Source organism: Hylobates moloch, unplaced genomic scaffold, assembly GCF_009828535.3.
Source record: "Hylobates moloch isolate HMO894 unplaced genomic scaffold, HMol_V3 SCAFFOLD_10, whole genome shotgun sequence".
Classification (NCBI taxonomy): domain Eukaryota; kingdom Metazoa; phylum Chordata; class Mammalia; order Primates; family Hylobatidae; genus Hylobates; species Hylobates moloch.
Window position 1 is genome coordinate 110,671 of NW_026652285.1, and position 21,037 is coordinate 131,707.

The window sequence follows — 21,037 nt, forward strand, 5'->3', positions numbered from 1 at the left end:
GTGTTTAGTTGCAGCCTTGCAGATATCGGTCCTGCCTTGTGTGAGCTTGGCCCTGGGCTGGGGTTTCTCACAGCCTTTCACTCCTTTGTTCTGTAGAGCAGCCTCCCAGGAGGTAGTGTTACCTTGTTTAACAGAAGAGGTGACTGGGGATCTGAGAGGCAAAGGGACTTGCCCAAGGTCACGTAGGAAGAAAGTCTCAGAGTTGGTGGCACCTTTCTAACACCAGTGTTCGGCACACAGAAGGCATTTTTAGGGCTAGATGATGGAGCAGCTATGAGGCTTGGGGAGCCCTGGTGCTGGGAAGTACTGACCAGCTTACCGCTGCTGCAAGGTGACAGCCGGAGGGGAGGGGAGGGGAGGTGTTAGGAGATGGGAGATGGAGATTTACAGTCAGCATCAGCACAGACAAGAGACCTGGGGCCTCTGGGTGAGATGAGCTCAGGCTACCCGGCCTCATTTCACAGAAACCTCCACTGGGCCTTGACATCTGTGAACAGCAGGAAGGATGCAGGCTAGACCTGGGAAGGGACTTCCACAGCTGGGGATGGCCAGTGAGGGGAGGCTGGCTCCAGCCTGATGAGTTTGTGTGCTCTCTGCGTGCGCTCTGTCTGGGTATATGGTGGGGGCAATGTTGTGGAAAGGGTCTTGAGGGCAGAGATGTAGAGGGAGGCACAACGGACCTGGCTCTGCACCTCTCCAGGAGGGCGATGTGACCTCCATCAAGGCACCACACCCCTCGGAGCCTCAGTTTCCCAGACTATCTAGGAGGCTCACAGCCCTCCCTCGTTTGTTGTGAGCAGGGAGGAAGTGAAATCCCAGGAGGAGGTCTTCAGCCTAGTTGGCCTGTGGTGGGCACTGCCAGATGTTGGCTCCACCCCTGCCCCTTTTCAGCCATAATTACAGCTCCGGTCCCTGGGGCAACCTTGTTGCTAAGATTGTGTCTCTATGTCCTTGTCCTGCATTTGCAGATCGTTCCCAGCCTCCAATTTAGTAACTTGGACAGACCTGGCTATCTTGGGGAGGAGGGCTCTTTTTCCGTGGCTCACTGGAGGGAATACCGGGGCCCCAGAGAAAAAGAGGCATTGACCCTAAGTGTTGCAGGGAGACTAGAGAGAGCAAGGCAGGGCCGAGGGAGTGCGCCAGGCCCCTTTCCACCTGCATCAGGCTGCCCTGCTTCTCCAGTCCCGGAGCCACCTGGCTGGGCATGAGAGGGGTTCCAGCCTTTGCTGGCACAGCCCTTGACAAGGGCCAATGAGGCAAGCCTTATGGGGCAGCAGGCCTCGCAGGAGCCTGGCATCATCCTTCTCCATAAGCCTCTCGGTGGTGTGCAGGAGAGTGAGGTGTGCATGTGTCCACGAGCCGTCAGTACAGACTCCTGAGAGCCCCGTGGATAACATCGGGGAGTGAAGAGAACAGTCTCCTTCTCTACGCACAGTAGTAGTTGGACTTTTAGAATTCACTGATTGAGTAAATACGTGACATCAAAAGCTACTGTGTTTTCAGCAACTTTTAAAAGAACGTTTCATCTATTTTTATTTTTAGCAGCTTTTTGGGGGTGTAGTTTATATGCCATGAAATTTGCCCATTATAAGCATACCTCGGCTGTGTCTTCACATCGAGTTGGTCTTTATTCCTAGAGCTCTGTTGATTTGAATATAATTTTAGAAGACACGTTGTGTATCCAGTCCCCATGTATCTGGATTCACAAGCCCCTCACCATCACCGTGGCTTGGTTCCGAATCCTGACTGTCTAATATTCTTGGAGTCAGAGGGATGTGGGATTGAGCCCCACCCCAGCTCTTCCTGCCCTGTGACTTTGAACTGGTCACACTCCATCTCTTGGTGTCTTTTGCCCTTACGAGACTAGCGTGGCAGGACTACTGTGTGAATGGCATGAGGGGAGGTGCATGGTGGGCCAGATAACCCATAAAACATCGTACCTGTGTGGTCCATGTTCATTTTAATCTAATCCAAGGCCCGAAAACATGGCGAGTGGCAGAGGGACAGGGAGGAGGGTTTGCCAACTCCCGCTCCCTGGCAGACCGGACTTGGAAGCACAGAGTGGGGGGATCCACTTGGCCAGGTGGGGTCTGAGCCCGGGGCTTTATGTGCATTGATCCTGGCCCCACCCCACCTCCTGTACTGTGCTCATGCCGGAGAGACTAATGGCCCTGTGTGACCCGGCTAACCAGGTCAGGTGGCAGTGCCCCCACTCACAATCCACGGAGATACGACTTACTTGAGATCTGCTGGAGCAACGGGCTCCAAGCCATACCGGCCCCCACGACAGCCACTCCCCCTCTGCACAGCTGGCTCTCTGCCTGCCTGCTGGCCCTGACTCTGCCCCCAGGCCTGCCTTTGAATAGTCTGAAAGCTTCTCTCTCTCTGAGTAGCTGTTGTCCCCGAGGCCCCCAAATGCCACTCACCTGTTAGTCAGAAGCCCCTTGTTCTGAGTCTCTCCACCTCCCACCCAAGCTGGCCGCACAAACTAGGGCCATTAGGATACATTTGGGTGTCCTCAGGGCTGGCTGTGGGCTTGGTTGGGCAGCTGGCCAGGGAGGCAGTGAGAAGCAAGGAGAGGTGTCTGATGGAATGAGGGCCTCATTTGATTGTTTCATTAACCCAAACTTTTTGAGCAGCTACTATGGATTTGGCCTTTGCCCTCCAGGCCAGACACATAGTTTGTCCAGACATCCATCAGGTGGACAGTGGGGTCCATTGAGCCAGCCATATCTCTTCTTGCTTCCCCAGCCCTCTGTCTGGCCACACCCCTCCCTTCTTCAACCAGAACCAGGCTGAGGTTGCTCATGATCCCCCCACCCCGTGCCACGCCACCTAAACCCTTGCCTGGGGAGACTCCACAAACCCTTAGGCATTCAAGTGCTGCCTCTCTCCCAACTAAGCGTTTCTCTGTGTGTTCACCCCTCACCTTTTCTCCCCTGAACTCCCAGACTTGCTGCCTGGATAATTTATTTTGGCGCTGAAGCATTTAAGGCCTCTTGTGGTTATTCAGCCGTTTTGTGTGTGTACAACGTGTTTCTAGCAGACACTGAGCTCCTGGGAGGCAGGGCGTGTGGCTGGCATGTTTTTGCAGCTCCTTTAATGCCTGGTGCATTGCTAGGCACTTCATATTGAAAGCGAGGTCACTAGTGAGCTGGAATGGCAGATGAGACAGGGTTTGTCGTTAGTCCTTCTGAGGACTCTGCAGGGTGCATCCTCGGTCCCAGTCCCAGGCTCGGGTAGGGAGCATGAAAGGAATTACCTCCGGTGTTTCACATTGGGCCAGAGAGGTTGGGAATCTTGCTGAAGGTCACACAGTGAGTGACAGGATAGGCTGAGAATTAGCCCAGGTGTCCCGGCCTCAGGCTGAGGCCCCAGGTGTCTCCTCAACTGTGACAACCCTTCCTGGGTGTCTGGGTGTCTTCCTTCTGCCTATCACCATGTGTGTGACTGGGAGTGCGTGCATTTCTCTCTCTCTCTCTCTCTCTCTGTGTGTGTGTGTGTGTGTGTGTGTGTGTGTGTGTGTGTGTCTGGAAGGAAGCAAGAGTAGCCAACTGTTGTCCAAGAGAAAGCTGCCAAGTCCACAGAGTAATTGTGGAATACGTGTGACGTCGTGTGGGGCTTGGTGACAGGTGTGCCTGTGAGGCCTTGGCGATCACCCTCTGACATCCGCCAGCATTGTCGTGCTGCTGGCCTGGGCCCGCTAGGCTTGCATTATAGCCTAGGTCAAGATGGGTCATGCAGCTCCCAGCAGGAGATAGGGCGGAACCCACAGCACAGGCCTCCCATTGAGCCTGTGGCCCCTGAATCTGAGACCCAGAGCTGGGGAATGGCTGGGGCTATGGGTTTCACATGGCCCTTTCCTGGGGCCCCTGCCCCTGGGTGCATTTCCTCCTGGAGCCTTTGGGGCAGGGTCCTCCCCATGGGCCTGAGCATCCAGCAACCCCTCCGCGTAAGCTTGCTGTTCCTGCTCCTCCTCTCCCTGGTGTCCCATGTTTGGAGGACTGGATCGAGGGGCTCAGCGATAAGCCAGCTGCCTCACATCCCACCCTGCCCTGCAGCCCGAGGAGCTTACCAACGCCCTAGAAATCAGCAACATCGTCTTCACCAGCCTCTTTGCCCTGGAGATGCTGCTGAAGCTGCTTGTGTATGGTCCCTTTGGCTACATCAAGAATCCCTACAACATCTTCGATGGTGTCATTGTGGTCATCAGGTATGACTACCCCCCGGCACTGACTCTCACTTGAGGAATGCTAGCAGGGGTGGCTTGGGGCCAGGGGCCATGCCACCTATTCCCCTGGGGTGGAGGGGTCTGGAGTCAGGCCCCACTGACCCCAAGGACCTGCCCCTCCTCCTAGGCGGGGGGCTCTCTGTGTCCCCATGCCCCCTCCGTCTCTCTCTCGGCCCCACCTTGCTCCTGTGGACCTTGGGCTCACCTCTTCATTGCCCAGGCCCCTCTTTAGTCTGCTCTCCCCACTTCTACCTCTTGTCCTTGACCCCACCCAGGCCTGGGATGGGCAAGGGTTGGAGATTGGCTTTAGAGAGGAGTTGGAAGAGGTATGAGGCCCAGCCAGCTGCCCGGCTCGAAAAGTGCTTGGAAATCATCTCAGACACCAGTAACATGCTTTAGGGTTTCCAAGACCTTGGGAAAGTGCTCCATCCCCCCAAGGCCTGGGGCCAGGAGAACCACTTTATTGCTTTTGGAATTGGCTTTAGATTTCATTAGAAGAGAACAAAGCAAATATTCCATAACTTGATGCAGTTGCATTGGCCAGATTTAGGGAGGGGGTTGTCTGCTGCCAGGATGTGATCTCTGGCAGGGAGGAGAGGGCTGAGGGGGCCGAGGCTGTCACCCAAATCCTCACTATCTTGGAGGCTCCTGCTTTGAGGTCTGGGGGCCCACCTGTGCCCCATTTTCTCTCAATGTGCCAGCCCAGCCAGGCCCTTGGGTGCTACTGAGTCCTCTCTGAGGGAGTAGGGGGAGAGGGTGAAGGTGCAGGGAGCTCAGGCTGCCTGCCCCCTTTGCAGCGTGTGGGAGATCGTGGGCCAGCAGGGGGGCGGCCTGTCGGTGCTACGGACCTTCCGCCTGATGCGCGTGCTGAAGCTGGTGCGCTTCCTGCCGGCGCTGCAGCGGCAGCTGGTGGTGCTCATGAAGACCATGGACAACGTGGCCACCTTCTGCATGCTGCTCATGCTCTTCATCTTCATCTTCAGGTGAGGGCGGCGTGGCACCTTGCCGGCTGAGAGACCAGCCAGGCTGGGGGCAGAAGGGCCTGAGGGGTGAGGAGCGCTGGGCTCTGATCCCCAGCTTGTGGCCCCCTTGTGCCACAGCATCCTGGGTATGCATCTCTTCGGCTGCAAGTTTGCCTCTGAGAGGGATGGGGACACCCTGCCAGACCGGAAGAATTTTGACTCCTTGCTCTGGGCCATCGTCACCGTCTTTCAGGTGCGAGGGTGACAGGGCAGGGCACGGACAGGGGCCGTCAGGTGCCCCTGGTATAGGCCCTGATTCCTGTCCTCTGCCTGCAGATCCTGACCCAGGAGGACTGGAACAAAGTCCTCTACAATGGTATGGCCTCCACGTCGTCCTGGGCGGCCCTCTACTTCATCGCCCTCATGACCTTCGGCAACTACGTGCTCTTCAATTTGCTGGTCGCCATTCTGGTGGAGGGCTTCCAGGCGGAGGTAACCCACTACCCTGCCCACCTCACCCTGCCCACAGCAGTCCCACTTCCAATCGGCTGCCTGTCTTGAGCCTCCTCCCTCTGTTGCCAACTTTGTGGGCCTGGGAAGTCCCACAGGAAAAGCCTCTTAGACTAAGCCGGGGTGGACCAGGGGCGGGAGGCTCCGGATCTCGTGCAGCCCCTCGTCACATGGGACACAGGGTGGTTGTGTGGGGTGCCTCCACCAAAGCTCAGCTACCGGGTAGACATCCCCTTCAGAATTGGCTAGACCCCTTCCCCAGAGAGGCAGACCAGATAAGTGTCTGCCTGTGGTGCAGCTGGACTCCTGAGCACAGTGCTCTATGGAACACCCAGAGAGGAACCCGCTGAGCCGAGGGGTGCAGGAGGCTTGTGTGCAAGTCATCTGAGCTCTGACTGGGCAGATGAAGATGCCACTAAGACCAGGGCAGGGCTGAGCTGCCCAGGGTGAGAAATGAGCCCAATTAGCTACGGGCATGGCAGAGATGAGCGTCCTATTTCCAGCCCAGGCTCCATCACCTTCGTCACAGGCAGCGTCATCAATTAATATTGATTTACATTGATCCTGCCCTTACCATGTCAGCGAGCAGCCTCTGCCCAGAGGGCTGCACCCCCTCCTCTCCCTCAGCTCTGCCTCTCTTCCCACCCGAGCCCCCAGACCCACCCCAGCTTGCTGGGGCTTCAAACAGGGCAGTTTGACCCAACCTAGAAATGCTCCAGGTTGGGTCTGGAGAAGCTCTTAGTCCAGTTCTCTCTGGATGACCCGGATGGAAACTCCCGCTGCGGCCTGGTCTATAAATACCCGGCACACGGTGGAAAAACAAAAATCTATTTTCCGACTCTTTCCCAGTCTTGCAAGGGAGGGCTTTTCCCTGTGGGCCGCCTGGGTTGGTGGGGTGCAGCGTATCTGTCCCACACTGGTCTTTCTCCCCGCTACCCTTTTCAGTCTGTAGTTATCCATTAGCGCATTTCCTCCCTGGTGTGGGGCAGCCAGGGCAGCTGGTGGGGGAGGCTCTGGTGATGGCTGTGCCTCTTGCAGGGAGGGAGGGACGCCGGTATGCTCCCTGGAATGGGACACTAATTTGGGGGTTCCCTGAGGCCTAAAGAATTAAGGGGCACCACAGTGCTCCCACAAGAGCCGGTAGACTCACTCTGCTGCTGCTCAGGGCCTATAAGAGGAGGAGCTGAGTGAGGACCGGGCCCCCTGGCCCCTTCCAAAGGCAGCTCCTGCCAGCCATGGTTCCCTCAGAAAAATTCCCGTGCAACTCTGTGGAGGGAAACGGAAAACACCGCGAGCCTATGCCCCTCCCCTCCTCTGCCACTCAGCCACCAAGGCAGTCTGGAGGTGCCCAGCACAGATGGCCCCTCCCCAGCACTCAGCCCTTTCAGCAAACACCTTGTTAACTTGAGTGCAGCTGAGCGGACTGGTTGCTAGGTAACAGCAAAGCCAGAGTGTGGGAATGAGAGCAGCCTGGCCCCGGGGCGGCCTGGCCACTCTGGCCCTGCTGGGGGCCTGGGACTGCCCCAGTGTGAGGGCTCAACAAGGCCTGGGCAGCCACACCCTCCCCAACCTTCGCAGTATCAGGACCTTTGCAGGGAGGGTCTCGCTCAGGATGCGGTGTCTTGGGCTGTGATGCTTCAGGCCTGGGGTGGGATGGAGAAAGGACTTTAAGAACATCCCCTCTCCATGGGAGTGGGCAGTGACTGTGGCCCCGGAGTACCCGTGGGAGGGGCTGGGCCAGTTGCTCCCCTGTCCTGCATGTGGTGGGCAGGGCTGGGGAGTGTCCTTCGATGCCCATGGCCTGGACACCTCCAAGGCACCCGCCCTCTCCTGGGTAAGGTTTCAGGGGGCCCCACGGTCTGGCAGGGGAGTCTGGTTTTGCTGTTGTGATGGCCTCGGAGTTTTGTTTTTATTTTGACAAGTAAGACAATCCACCTTGGCAGAGGAAGTGGCTGCCCCCATTTTAGTGGGCTTCCCCAGCAGGAGGCTTCAAGGGTAGCCCCCCTGCTGGCCTTGCTACCTTGCCAAGAGCTAGAAGGGGGTGGTCCAGGGACACAGCCTGCTTGGCTGGTGATTTCCTGACTTGCAGGGGGCAGCGCCCTGAATCCCTGTGTATTTATCATTCACACACTTAATTAAATGAACAGGCAGCAGGCCCTGTGTGAGGCCATTAATTGATACTAAACAACATCAGAGCCATCATCTCAGCATTACTTGTCACATCCCATCTCAAACGGAGCAGCTGGATCTATTCTGATCTGAAGGGACTTAAGCTGAGAGCATGAGACGTTACGAGGCCTGACTTGGCTCCGTGGTGACTTTCGTCCCTTCCTTTCCCTGCTTCCTACCCATTCCCCAAGCCCAGTGCCTCGGAACCAGTGAGAGGAGGGTGGTGTTCTGAGCCACAGACTCGGGTTCCAGGCCCAGATCCACCTCTTACTCTGTATGATTTGGGGCAGTTTTCTCAACTTCTCCAAATCTCGGGTTTCTCTTGTGTAAGGAAGCCAGCTGGTGTTAAGGAGGCAGTTTCCCATGCCGGGCACACCCTTAATGAATGGCGGCTGTTATTAGGATTATGGGGGGACCTGCCCTTGTCCCCATCTTTTTGGCCTCTGCCCTCACCCTTCAGATTCATTCTGGCCTGAGGGCCTGTAGTTGAATTCTGGAAGGCTGTTCTGTCCCCTATCTGCCCCCCATTCCCCGTGTCTCTCAGTTCCCCTGCTGTGGGGTTCGTGCTCCTCCTTTTCTTCATCCTTTCTCGACACTGCCGATATCTGAAGGCCCCGAGCGCCTGTGACCAGCAGCCCTCCCCTGCCTCCCCCTTTCCCTGTAGGAAATCAGCAAACGGGAAGATGCGAGTGGACAGTTAAGCTGTATTCAGCTGCCTGTCGACTCCCAGGGGGTAGGTACGCGATCATGAGTCGGCATGCCTCCCGTGCCCCGTGCCCCGTGCCCCTCCACTCTGCCTCCGTGTCTCTGTGCTCGTGTTCACGCTCCGCTGCTGTGCAACCTGTCATAGCCGTGATGGTCATTGGTGTTGTGAGGTTTGCTTCGATTTTAAGTCCCTTCCCCCTTGAGGACACGGAAGGGAGGCACCTCCTTGCCTCTGGCCCCATCAACCCACCAAGGGCACCATCTCCATCGCTGCCAGACCGGTGGATGGGCCGGAGAAGGAAGGGACTTAGAATCCTCTGTGTGCACGTGTGTGGGGCACCCCGTGTGTGCGTGCCTGTGCTGAGGTCCTGGAGGAGTCCCAGACGTCCGGCTTAGTGGAGTCAAGATCTGGCCGTAGACCATTCTCCCCCATCTCCCACCCCTTCACCCCTTGCCCCAGGCCCCTGTTGGAGACCCCGAAAGCTGCCTCAGCTCAGGACAAGTCCTTGGAGGATGTGGGGATGGGATGTGGCTCTTGCCAAAATGTACCAATATTTTAAATCACCTGAGCCTTTGGCCCCTTCATCACCCAGTTGGGTCCAGCTGGCACTCTCAGGGCTGGCTCCCACTCTGGCCCCACGATGAGCCTGTGCTCTGCTGTTCCCTGCCCCAGCACCAGAATTCAGGGCGAAGCCAGCATGCCTGTGGGACCCCATGGTGCTACATATCCCGAATAGCCCCCTGGAGATCCCACTTGATAATTAAAGGCCTCGTTAGGGCTGTAAACTGAGTTAATGAAAATGATCCCCTGAGATGCCAATTATCCAATATTTATGTCCTTATCAAAAGTAGCAATCAAGTATTTTTTAATAACTTCTTAAGGAGAAGTGTGTAATTACTAGGGAACCTACTGACCTGCTAAGAAGAAAGAAAAAACTGTCCCAGAGACAGGGAGAGAGGTAAAAATGGGGCCAGGGAGGGGGCCGGGACTTGGGGAAGATGAAGGGAAGACACCGAGGGACTGAAGTGGCGTCCTCGGGCTGAGCTGTTCTGTCTGGGGTCTTTCAATTTCCTTCCAGGGTCCTCGAGTCTGAGGCTCAGGGGAGGGGAGCCATGGAGAGAAAGCAAAGGGCCTCCAGTGAACTTATGCAAGAGAGGCTCTAGTGACCACTTCACTCAGGTCCCCAGGTCCCCAGCCCCCTCTGGCCTGTGCCACCTGCCACCTAGCTACCCCTTCTCTCCCCAGCCAGCCTTGGTGACCGTTCAGCCAGGCTGGTTGTGCTGTGGGCTGACATAAGCCGTGGCCTTTTCTGAGGTGTGGCTGGAGAGGCAGAGGTGGTGTGGCCCTGGGCAGCCTTGGGCCCCAAGCCTGGGGGGTCTGGCCTGCGCCGTGCATGTCTCGTGCCGTGGTTGCTGGTTCCTGTGGCCTATATGTGGTGTGTGTGTGTGTGAAGAGAGGGAGGCCTGGTCCATCCCAACCACCCCAGCCTGGCCCGATCCCTAATGGCCCGCTGCTCCCCTGCCCTAGGGAGATGCCAACAAGTCCGAATCAGAGCCCGATTTCTTCTCACCCAGCCTGGATGGTGATGGGGACAGGAAGAAGTGCTTGGCCCGTGAGTACCTATCCTGGGGTGTGACCTTTGGCCCTGGGCCAGCCCTGAGTGGACTCGGGATCTCTCCCTCTGTCTCTGTGCAGTGGTGTCCCTGGGAGAGCACCCGGAGCTGCGGAAGAGCCTGCTGCCGCCTCTCATCATCCACACGGCCGCCACACCCATGTCGCTGCCCAAGAGCACCAGCACAGGCCTGGGCGAGGCGCTGGGCCCCGCGTCACGCCGCACCAGCAGCAGCGGGTCGGCCGAGCCTGGGGCGGCCCACGAGATGAAGTCACCGGTAGGGGGTGCATGTGGGTACCCTGATGGTGGGAGATATTCCAAGGAGGACAGGAGGAAGAGAGGATGGAGGCAGGGGCTGCCCCATGGGCTGGACGGGGCCTGGGTGTGCCTGGACAAGCCCCTGGGGAGTCCGCGCCGGTAATGCAAGCCAGGGAAGGAGCCCTAGCCTGGGGGCTGAAAACAGGGCCTAAGCTGACCTCTTCTGTACCCTAGCTGAGTGACCTCGGGCAAGATGCCACCACTCCGAGCTGCTTCTGTAAAACGGGGGTGGGGTGTCCATACCTGCTCAAGACCTAATAATAATCATGGCAGACCCTCATCTAGGTACTGATTCTGTGCCAGACACTGTTCTAAACACTACTCTGAAGCATTCTAAATGCATTTAATCCTCACACCAACCCTGGGAGGTAGGTACCACAATGATCCCCATTTTACAGAGGGGGCCTGAGCCTCAGATTGCAGAAGGGAATGGCAGAGCCAGCATTTTAATCTGGGGGGCTAGTGTTGGTGCCCATGCTTTCATGATTTTATTTATTTTTAATTTTTTTAATTTCGCTTTTAATTGACAAATAACCAATTGTGTATATTTATGGGGCACAATGTGATGTTTTGATATATGCGTACACTATGGGATGATTACGTCAAGCTAATTAGCATATGCATCACTTCACATACTTATTTTTTTTGTGGCATGAACATTTAAAAATCTACTCTCTTAGCAATTTTGAAATAAATATGCATTATATTATTATTGATTATAGCCATCATGCTGTGCGATAAATCTGGAAAATTGATTCCTCCTGTCCAACTGAAACTTTGTATCCTTTGGCTAAGCCTTCCCCATTGGTCCCATCCTTACCCCTCCCAACCCCAGCCTCTGCTAATGACTATTCTACTCTCTACTTCTCTGAGTTCAATTTTTTTGGATTTCACATATAAGTGAGATCATATGGTATTTATTTGTCTTTCTGTGCCTTGTGTATTTCACTTACTATAATATCCTCCTGTTCATCCATATTGTCACAAATGGCAGTCTTCTTTTTTAAGGCTGAATAGTATTCCACAGGGCATGTATGCCATATTTTCTTTCTTTCTTTTCCTTTCCACTCTGTTGCTCAGGCTGGAGTGCAGTGGCATGATCTCAGCTCACTGCATGCAACCTCTGCCTCCCAGGTTCAAGTGATTCTTCTGCCTCAGCCTCCTGATTAGCTGGGATTATAGGCATGTGCCACCATGCCCGGCTAATTTTTTGTATTTTTAGTAGAGATGGGGTTTCACCATGTTGGCCAGGCTGGTCTCAAATACCTGGCCTCAAGTGATCCACCTGCCTTGGCCTCCCAAAGTGCTGGGATTACAGGCATGAGCCACTGTGCCTGGCCTATATTTTCTTTATCCAGTCATCCATTGATGGATACTTAGGTTGATTTCATATATTGGCTATTGTGAATAATGCTGGAATGAAGATGGGAGTGCCCATATCTCGTCCACAGACTGATTTCAAATCCTTTGGATAAATACCCAGTGGTAGAATTGCTGGGTCATATGGCAGCTCTATTTTTAGGTGTTTGAGGAACCTGCACACCGTTTTCCATAATGGCTGTATTAATCTACATTTCCACCAACTGGGCACAAGGGTTCCCTTTTCTTCAGGTCCTCACCAGCACTTGTTATCTTTCATCGTTTTCATAGTAGCCAATCCAACAGGGGTGAGATCACTCACTGTGGTTTTAATTTGTATTTCCCTGGTGATTAGTGACGTTGAGCATTTCTTCATGGACCTGTCGGCCATATGTGTCTCCTTTTTTTTTTTGAGATAGAGTTTCACTCTGTCACCCAGGCTGGAGTGCAACAGTTCACTGCAACTTCCACCTTCCAGGTTCAAGTGATTGTCCTGCCTCAGCCTCCCGAGTAGCTGGGATTACAGGCGTGCGCCACCACGCCCAGCTAATTTTTTGTATTTTTAGTAGAGATGGGGTTTCACCACATTGGCCAGGCTGGTCTCGAACTCCTGGCCTCAGGTGACCTGCCTGCCTCGGCCTCCCAATGTGCTGGGATTACAGGTGTGAGCCACTGTGCCCGGCCCTGTGTGTCCTTTTGAGGAATGTCTATTCAGGCCCTTTGCTCATTTTTTAGATTGGGTTGATTTTTTGCTGTTGAGTTGTGTTTCTTCACCCCATTATACATACTGCCACTCAGCTGATGATAACACTTCTCTCACCAACTAAATGAGGAATGAGCTCTATTGCTGCATCTATTTTACAGATGAGGAAACAGATGTACAGAGAGGCTTAATAACTTGCCCCAGGTCACACAGCTGGTTGGGGAGAGCCGGGATCTGAACCCGGGCATCAGAGTGCAGAGCTCGTGCTCACACCCCTACACTTGATGTGATGCCAGTGAGGCTCCCGGGAGGCCGGGTGCACGTGAGGGGACAGCCTGAGATCACTCCTCTCCTGCTCACCCACAGCCCAGCGCCCGCAGCTCCCCGCACAGCCCCTGGAGCGCTGCGAGCAGCTGGACCAGCAGGCGCTCCAGCCGGAACAGCCTGGGCCGTGCCCCCAGCCTGAAGCGGAGAAGCCCAAGTGGGGAGCGGCGGTCCCTGTTGTCGGGAGAAGGCCGGGAGAGCCAGGATGAGGAGGAGAGCTCAGAAGAGGAGCGGACCAGCCCTGCGGGCAGTGACCGTCACCACAGGGGGTCCCTGGAGCGGGAGGCCAAGAGTTCCTTTGACCTGCCAGACACACTGCAGGTGCCAGGGTTGCATCGCACCGCCAGTGGCCGAGGCTCTGCTTCTGAGCACCAGGACTGCAATGGCAAGTCGGCTTCAGGGCGCCTGGCCCGGGCCCTGCGGCCTGACGACCCCCCACTGGATGGGGATGACGCTGATGACGAGGGCAACCTGGTGAGGCGCCTGTGGGCACAGTGACCCCTCACCCGTGACCTTGAAAGAGGGGGAGCTGTGCCTGGCCCGGCAGGGTATAAGGGAGTTACCATTCCAAGCCCACGGGATATCGAGGGGCACCTGGAAACTGAGCTCCAAACAATCCCTTTTCTCCCTCTGCCTGCCTTGCCAAGCCCCAGATCCTTGTCATGCCTATGCCTGGGGCTGCAGCTCTGCCACCCTTGGTGGATATGAATGATTTTGGGCAGATGTGTATGAATCTTTCATGGCCCTCCCCCTGTGACTCAGAGAGACCCATCGCTCATCTCTCCAAACTGATGTCCCGCATCCCCCTTTCTCGTCTCAACCTCCTCACAAGCCTTGACTTCCCACTCTATCCATACCCATGTGCCCCTGCCCCAGCCCCTCACCACCACCATTCCCCCTGGGGATGGGGTGCAGTGACCTCAGGGTTAGCACGTGAAGAGCAGGGCCAGTGTCTCCTCAGCTCAGGTGTGTCTCTGAACAGACAGCTGTGTGGGACCAGTGTCTGATAACTGGTGCTGCTTCCCAGCCCAGCAGGGAGGGTGGGCAGGGGGCTGGGCCGGAGGCAGGGGTGGGGAGAGGGGAGAGCGGGGTTGGGGATGCAGGGGAGGAGAGGGAGGATATGGAGAGGCAAGGGGTCCTCAGGGATGGGGAGGGGGCCTGGTAAGGTTGACAGGGAGATGAGGAGGTGGCTTTAGGAATAAAGGAAGAGAGGCGGGGCAGAGCTTGGGCCCCAGGTGGGAGACGGTAGACAAGGCATGAGGGTCCTGACTCTGCTGAGGAGCCGGGAGCCAGGGAACCTGGAGGCCTGGTCCTGCTCATCCTCCAGTGTTTGTTCTGCAGAGCAAAGGGGAACGGGTCCGCGCATGGATCCGAGCCCGACTCCCTGCCTGCTGCCTCCAGCGAGACTCCTGGTCAGGCTACATCTTCCCTCCTCAGTCCAGGTAAGTGACAGGGCAGGGGTCTGACCTGTGTCCCGACCTCTTCTTCTCACGGGAAATTACCCCTGGCGATGCTATCGGGGATTTGAGAAGTGGCACCCTGCCTGGGGGTGTGAGCAGGGTGGCCTCAGCTGGTAGGGCTCTGGAGGGGTAGGGGCTGCGGGCGGTGCCTTTCGTTGCCACCTGCCCTGCCTCCCCCTCTCAGCCGTTGCCTCCATGCCTGGGCAGATTCCGCCTCCTTTGTCACCGGATCATCACCCACAAGATGTTCGACCACGTGGTCCTTGTCATCATCTTCCTTAACTGCATCACCATCGCCATGGAGCGCCCCAAAATTGACCCCCACAGCGCTGTGAGTCAGCAACCCCGCTCGGGGCAAGGCCTCTCCTGGGGTTTGCACTCAGGACCAGTGAGGGAGGCGAGGAGGCCACAGTTGCTGACCTGCAAGTCACACAGCAGGGAGCGAGGGGGCCAGGACTCTCCTTTAAGTCTCTCACCAGATCCTGGACCCCAGGATGCCCCCTGTGTCCTCTCCTGCCTCAGTTTCCCTTCTATGATACACCAGCCCAGCTGGGTGCTTCGTCTCACTCCAGGCTATTTCTCATGAGCCAGGGGCTTGTGGGGCACACGTGTGAGTCGGGGAGTGCTGGGGCGGTGCAGGGGCTGTGTGCAGATGGGGGCCTTGGGGGCATGCAGAGTGGCCGTGGAAGCCGTTCTTTGCTCCTGGTGGTCCTTCCAGGTCAAAAACAAGTAGATTTTCAGGGGCCTTAGTGGGGACGTGGGTCACTTCTGCTTGGCTGCGAACCTGTCAGTCCTTCTCAGAAGGAGAGCCAGAGGCCCTGGACATACCACCCCAGGGTTGAACCCCTTCAGGGTGGGCCCAGCTGGCCCTGGGAGCTGTCTCTTCCCAGCCTGGCATTGTAGCCCTTCGCTGTTGGCAGCAATTCTGGTTCCAGAAGGATGGGTGGGGGGTGGTTGTGTTTCCCCTCGCGGCATCCTGCACCACTTGCTTAGAGGGGGCCTGTCATACCTCCTTGCCATCTCCCACACCATTGTTTAGATTTCAGCGCTGCTGGGGCTTCTGTTTTCTATTAGAGTCAGGGTGGAGGGAGCCTGAGGAATGGAGGGAGCAGCCCAGGACTAGATGGGTGAGAGAGCACCCACACTGGGGACCTCACACCCGGAGTCACAGGGTAAGGCAGGGGCGCTGGCTGCACTCCAGCCTTGGCTGCCTCCCGCCTGAGGCCCTGCTGCAGAGCTCTCTGTCACCATGTCACTGTCTCCTCGTCTCTCTCACCATCTTCCCACTCAGCTTCTCCATCTCCAGCTCTGTCACTGTACCTGCTCCTCTCCTTCCCTCCTCTCTGTGCTCACACCCTGCCTGCCACCTCTCTAGAGATCTGCGCCCGTCTCCTGGCCACCCAGGCAGGGACTCAGTCCACAGATGCCAGGGAACTAGATGGCCTTCCTCCCTGCCCTGCCCCAGCCTGTGCCTGGGGGTGCAGAGTCTGTGTCAGGACCCCAGTTTCCACTGCTGCTCCATTTCTGGGGCGCACAGCAGGAAAGCAAGTGAAGAGGGTGGGATGGGAGGCAGGGGTCAGAGATCAAGTGAGATCCTGCCCCAGTTTTTAAAAGGAACCTGGGAATAGGGCTTAGGACATGGGACGCAGATCACAGCACTGTGGTGCAGATCCTCTCCCCCTCAGGCTAAGTGGCTGTGGGGGTGGGGAGCTCTGGTCACAAACAGGGGTGTGACTGTCCACAGGGCTGCAGGGGAGTTGGGGGCCTGGCACTGGCTCTGTGCGTGTATGAGAGGGGCGTGATCTACATTGTTGTGGAGGTGGGGGTCGTTTTCTGAGTCAGATGTTAGAAGCAGGTTTTGACTTGTGTATGCAGAGCAGACCTGGTCCAAGGGTGGGGGCTTCCTGGCGGGCAACCCCTGCCTCCCTCTCTTGCAGGAGCGCATCTTCCTGACCCTCTCCAATTACATCTTCACCGCAGTCTTTCTGGCTGAAATGACAGTGAAGGTGATGGGGGCTGGTGTTGGTCTGGGCCCTCTGATTCCTGGTGGGGGTGGAGACGGCTTGGGCTGAGGGTGGGAGCGTTGGCCGCAGCGCAAGGCAGGGCTGAGGCCAGCAGGGAGGGCGGCCAATGACACGGCGGTGGTCCCCAGGTGGTGGCGCTGGGCTGGTGCTTCGGGGAGCAGGCATACCTGCGGAGCAGCTGGAACGTGCTGGACGGGCTGTTGGTGCTCATCTCCGTCATCGACATTCTGGTGTCCATGGTCTCTGACAGCGGCACCAAGATCCTGGGCATGCTGAGGGTGCTGCGGCTGCTGCGGACCCTGCGCCCGCTCAGGTGACTCCCTCCCCAGCACCGGAACACCTCCAACAGGTGGCCCCCTCCACAGGGACATCTCCCACCACCAGCACTCCCTGCCACGAAACAAAAGCCCGCACAGGCCAGCCTCCCGTCTGTGACCCCCACAGGTGATCCTGTCCCCACCCCAGACAACACTCAGATTATGGCCGCAGTAATTTCCCTCCACGTGCACACCTGCTTTCCTCCTCGTCAACATGACGTATTCCTCAGGGCCGCTGCACCATGTGATGTAAGGTGACTGCAGCCCTGTGCAGCGCACGGCACAAGGGGCCACGGGCAGGACCCTCAGTCTTCAGCTGCAGCTCTCCCTTGTGTGGCCTGTAGGGGTGACACTCAGCCCCTCCCCGTGAGGTGACAGACTCCTCTTGCTGGCTCTCCCCATCTTCAGGCGCCTGCCAGGGACCACCCCCTGGGGACATTTCTCCTGGCCAGGGATCCACCCTCTCAGGAATCCCTTTCCAATCAGCCAATCACCACCCCCAACTCAGATTTTTTTTTTTTAATGGGGATGATGTGGACTAACGGCGAGCTTCCCTGACTGTGACAGTCCATCTCCCTCTGCCCCTTCCCCTCTCTGCCTGCTCCCCTACAAGTTTATCTCCTGGTGCTTCCAACCCACAATACACTGCATCCCTAGGGAATGCCTCACATGAGTTGAATCGTCCCCACTCCCAGCCCAAACAGGTCACACATTTGACATCCTGGGATGGAGGTGGAGATGTGGGGCATGGGGATCTCTGCCACTTGTTTTGAGAGATTACAATAGGGGTCCTGATGGCAGGGGTCCCGTGAACAGAGGACTGTGTTCTGCCACCAGCAGCCAGGAAGGGACCAGTGGTCAAGGTTGGGGGTGGGGGGCAGGGTCAAGGGACAAGGGAGGGTCTGGGCTGGGGGAAGCCCTATCACCTCCCTCCCTCCCCTCCCCAGGGTGATCAGCCGGGCGCAAGGGCTGAAGCTGGTGGTGGAGACGCTGATGTCCTCACTGAAACCCATCGGCAACATTGTAGTCATCTGCTGTGCCTTCTTCATCATTTTCGGCATCTTGGGGGTGCAGGTGTGTTGGGTTCTGGGGGCCAGCTGTGGGTGAAAGCCTGAGGAGGGCCCTTCACCTTGGCCCCTGGGTCCTATGGCTCAAGCTGCTGTTGCTGCCTTCATTCCAGAAAGGAATAAGCAGGGACGTTTCCCTCCAGGCTCCAGGCCCTTTTACCTCCTGGGCATTTCGAAGAAAAGTGGGAGCCTAGAGGAAGGCCCCAAGGAGGACTGGGGCTGCAGAGAGGCTTCAGGCCATGGGAGCCGCAGGCTGCTGTTCCTGCCCTCTGCACGCACTCCCTGAGCACAGCTGCTGGCCCGCGGTCTACACCGGGATCCCCTCCCTTCCTTCCCGGCTCGAGCACAGTGGGCTGCAGGCCAGGTCTGGGGATCCAGGGCCCAGACAGCCGGGCCAGGTTAGCAGCGTGCTGGCAGGCAGGCGGGTGCAGACCCCAGACGAGGCAGGAAGTGGGGGCTGCTGGGGAAATTTGGCCTTGGGCCCAGGGAGGAGACTTGGCTTCGGAAGAGAAGGAGCCAGAGCTGCCTGCAGGATTCAGTAGACGCCTCAGGGGGCCTGGGAGCCCCACCTTCGCAGTCTTCCAGGGCCCTTGGCTCCAGCTGTTTCAGCTGCAGGGCAGACAGCTGGCTGTTCAGGCGGTGTGGGAGCCCCTGGGTGGCTACACCCTCCCCTCCCTGCCCCCTCCTTCCCTTGGCTTCCTGGGATGCCCACTCTGCCCTGGGTTGGGGGTTGTTCCCTGACTTCCTAGAAATTCTCTAGCCCTAGGGACCAGGCTGGGGTGCATTTACCAAAGCTGTGTGGTGCCTGTCTGTACACCCTCCCCACTCCCACCCAGTGCCCTTCCCCTTCCTCACTTCCCAGCTTCCTTGGGTCAGTAGAGTGAAGCACTTTGAGCCCAGTCCTTCCAGTGGATTTAGGTCTGTTTCGAGCAGTTTGCTCAGGCCCCCTGGTCCTGCCTTCCCTTTTTCACCAGTAGTCATACGTAGCCTGGTTTATACTGGAGTGAGGGTGAGCTTTCTAATCAGACAGACCTGGGTTCGAGCCCCCTTTCTGCTACCTGCTGGCTATGGGACTTTAGTGAGTGGATTAACTTCTCTGAGCCTCAGTTGTTCTTATCTGTGAAGTGGGGTTGAAGATACCCACTCCCCCAGCCAGAGTTGCTGTGAGAATTAAATGCCTAGCTCACTGGTTCTCAAACTTGAGTTTGCATCAGAATCACCGGAACAGCTTGTTAAAAGATCGCTGCTCCCCCACCTCAGAGTGTATGATTCAATAGATCTGGGCTGGGCCTGAGAAGGTGTGTTTCTAGCATGTTCCCAGATGATGCTGGGGACTCCCACTTGGCACACGCCTGGCCTAACCATTGGTGGAAGATTAATGACTGTTACCCGCCTCCACCCTTTCCCACTGCCCACCCCGATTACCTTTCCTCCCCACTCTTGGAAAGGAAGGGGGTGTCGGCAGGGGAGACTCTTGTCAGTGTTTCCCTGACTTGACTGGCCCCAGAGCAGAGCACCCCACACTCACCCCAAATGTGCCCAGGCTGGTGTGGGGGTGGGGCTCAGGAGTCCTGGGCTTCCTGTGGTCACAGCTCACTTTTCTCTGTCTCTGGGAATGTGTATCCAGCTCTTCAAAGGGAAGTTTTTCGTGTGCCAGGGCGAGGATACCAGGAACATCACCAATAAATCGGACTGTGCCGAGGCCAGTTACCGGTGGGTCCGGCACAAGTACAACTTTGACAACCTCGGCCAGGTGAGCCCCAGGCTCAGAGGTGGGGCTGTGGTGAAGGAGGCTGGAGGGGGCACAGGGCCATGCTTAATGATACCTGCTGACTCCAGTGGAGGTGGGCTCCACGAAGAGATCAGCCCTTCACACCCTCTGCTGTCTAACCACCAGCATGTCGCAAAGCCCAGTCCATCCCGCAGTGCCCCAAAAAGTGGGCCCATGGGGTCTCTAGCCGTCCTTAAAGATGAAGAAACAGAGGCTCAGAGAGGGTAAGGGGCTTGCCCAGGGCCACAGAGCTACATGGTGGAGCAGGAAGCACATGTGGCAGTGGGGGCAGGCAGCCCTGGATGTGAATCCTGTGCAAATCCTGACCCCACCATTGTCAGCTCAATGACCTGGAGCAGCTGACTTACCAGGGCCTGACTTTCATTAATGGGTGAATGGAGTCATAATAGAATCTCCTGGGAGGTCACAGTAAGGATGCAGTGAGATGATGTGTATATTTCTTTAACATGGTGGAAGGGACGGGTGTATTGTCAAGATAATTCCTTTCCTCACTCCATATTTGCAGAAACAGAAATGTAGAAAATGAAGTTGCTTGCTCAGTTTTGATTCCCAGACCCACCTTGGTTTTGGTTTCTGGATTTCCAGGGTTTTCGTGTCCCTTGTCCTACCTGGCGGAGGGCAGAGGGGGTGACCATCTCTCAGGGCGCCTCCAGCTGCAGCTCGGCTATGGAACCCTGAGAGGGAGGGCTCTCCTGGAGCCTGGAGTGTGACTCCTGCTTGACCCCTCGAGGGCTGGGGTACTTGGAGCTGATGCAGGAGGCACTTTGGGGGCAGGTGGCAGGTGATTCAGCCACACATCCTAGACTTCAAATGTCTCCTTCTCCTCTTCCCCATCAGGCCCTGATGTCCCTGTTCGTTTTGGCCTCCAAGGATGGTTGGGTGGACATCATGTACGATGGGCTGGATGCTGTGGGCGTGGACCAGCAGGTAGGGCTGAGGTGGGCAGGATCCATCTGTGGGCTCAGGTCACTCAGCATGGGCTGATTCCAGGACAGAATGAGCAAGGCAGGGTGGCAAAATGCCATGAAAGAAGCATCACATTTTACAGCAGAGGCTGTTGCTAGTAGCCTGTGGGCCAAATCTGGGCATGTTTTATTGGTCTACAACATGTTTAACATTTTTTGAATTAGTGATGAATATTTTTAAACTGGTGAATTTGGGCTGTGTGCAGTGGCTCACCCCTGTAATGCCAGTGCATTGGGAGGCCTATAGGCAAGAGGATCACTTGAGGCCAGGAGTTGGAGACCAGCCTGGGCATCATAGCCAGACCCCCAGCTCTACAAAAAATGAAAACAATTAGCCAGGCGTGGTGATATCATCTGGAGTCCCAGCTGAGGTGGGAGGATCTCCTGAGCCCAGGAGTTCGGGGCTGCAATAAGCTGTGATCGCACCACTGCACTCCAGCCTAAGCAATAGAACAAGACTCTGTCTCTCTAAAAAAAGGAAAAAAAAATGGTGAGTTTTAGACAGAAATTCAGATTTG

At 56.7% G+C, this 21,037-nt stretch overlaps 1 protein-coding gene across 14 annotated transcripts in view; it reads left to right on the forward strand.

Annotated features, from left to right (window-relative positions):
• Positions 1-21,037, forward strand: part of CACNA1G (calcium voltage-gated channel subunit alpha1 G) — a 65,488-nt gene that overhangs the window by 25,112 nt on the left and 19,339 nt on the right. For 7 of the 14 annotated variants that reach the window (XM_032162759.2, XM_032162772.2, XM_032162758.3 and 4 more), the window contains 15 exons: positions 4,062-4,213; positions 5,029-5,214; positions 5,332-5,446; positions 5,530-5,685; positions 8,537-8,605; positions 10,106-10,190; positions 10,274-10,467; positions 12,937-13,368; positions 14,236-14,336; positions 14,562-14,685; positions 16,292-16,360; positions 16,507-16,691; positions 17,643-17,769; positions 19,390-19,515; positions 20,392-20,481. In XM_032162759.2, the coding sequence (XP_032018650.1) occupies positions 4,062-4,213; positions 5,029-5,214; positions 5,332-5,446; positions 5,530-5,685; positions 8,537-8,605; positions 10,106-10,190; positions 10,274-10,467; positions 12,937-13,368; positions 14,236-14,336; positions 14,562-14,685; positions 16,292-16,360; positions 16,507-16,691; positions 17,643-17,769; positions 19,390-19,515; positions 20,392-20,481 (2,211 nt within the window). The remainder of the gene's footprint in view (positions 1-4,061; positions 4,214-5,028; positions 5,215-5,331; positions 5,447-5,529; positions 5,686-8,536; positions 8,606-10,105; positions 10,191-10,273; positions 10,468-12,936; positions 13,369-14,235; positions 14,337-14,561; positions 14,686-16,291; positions 16,361-16,506; positions 16,692-17,642; positions 17,770-19,389; positions 19,516-20,391; positions 20,482-21,037) is intronic. The other 7 variants (XM_032162763.2, XM_032162775.2, XM_032162769.2 and 4 more) reach the window with 1 other exon arrangement.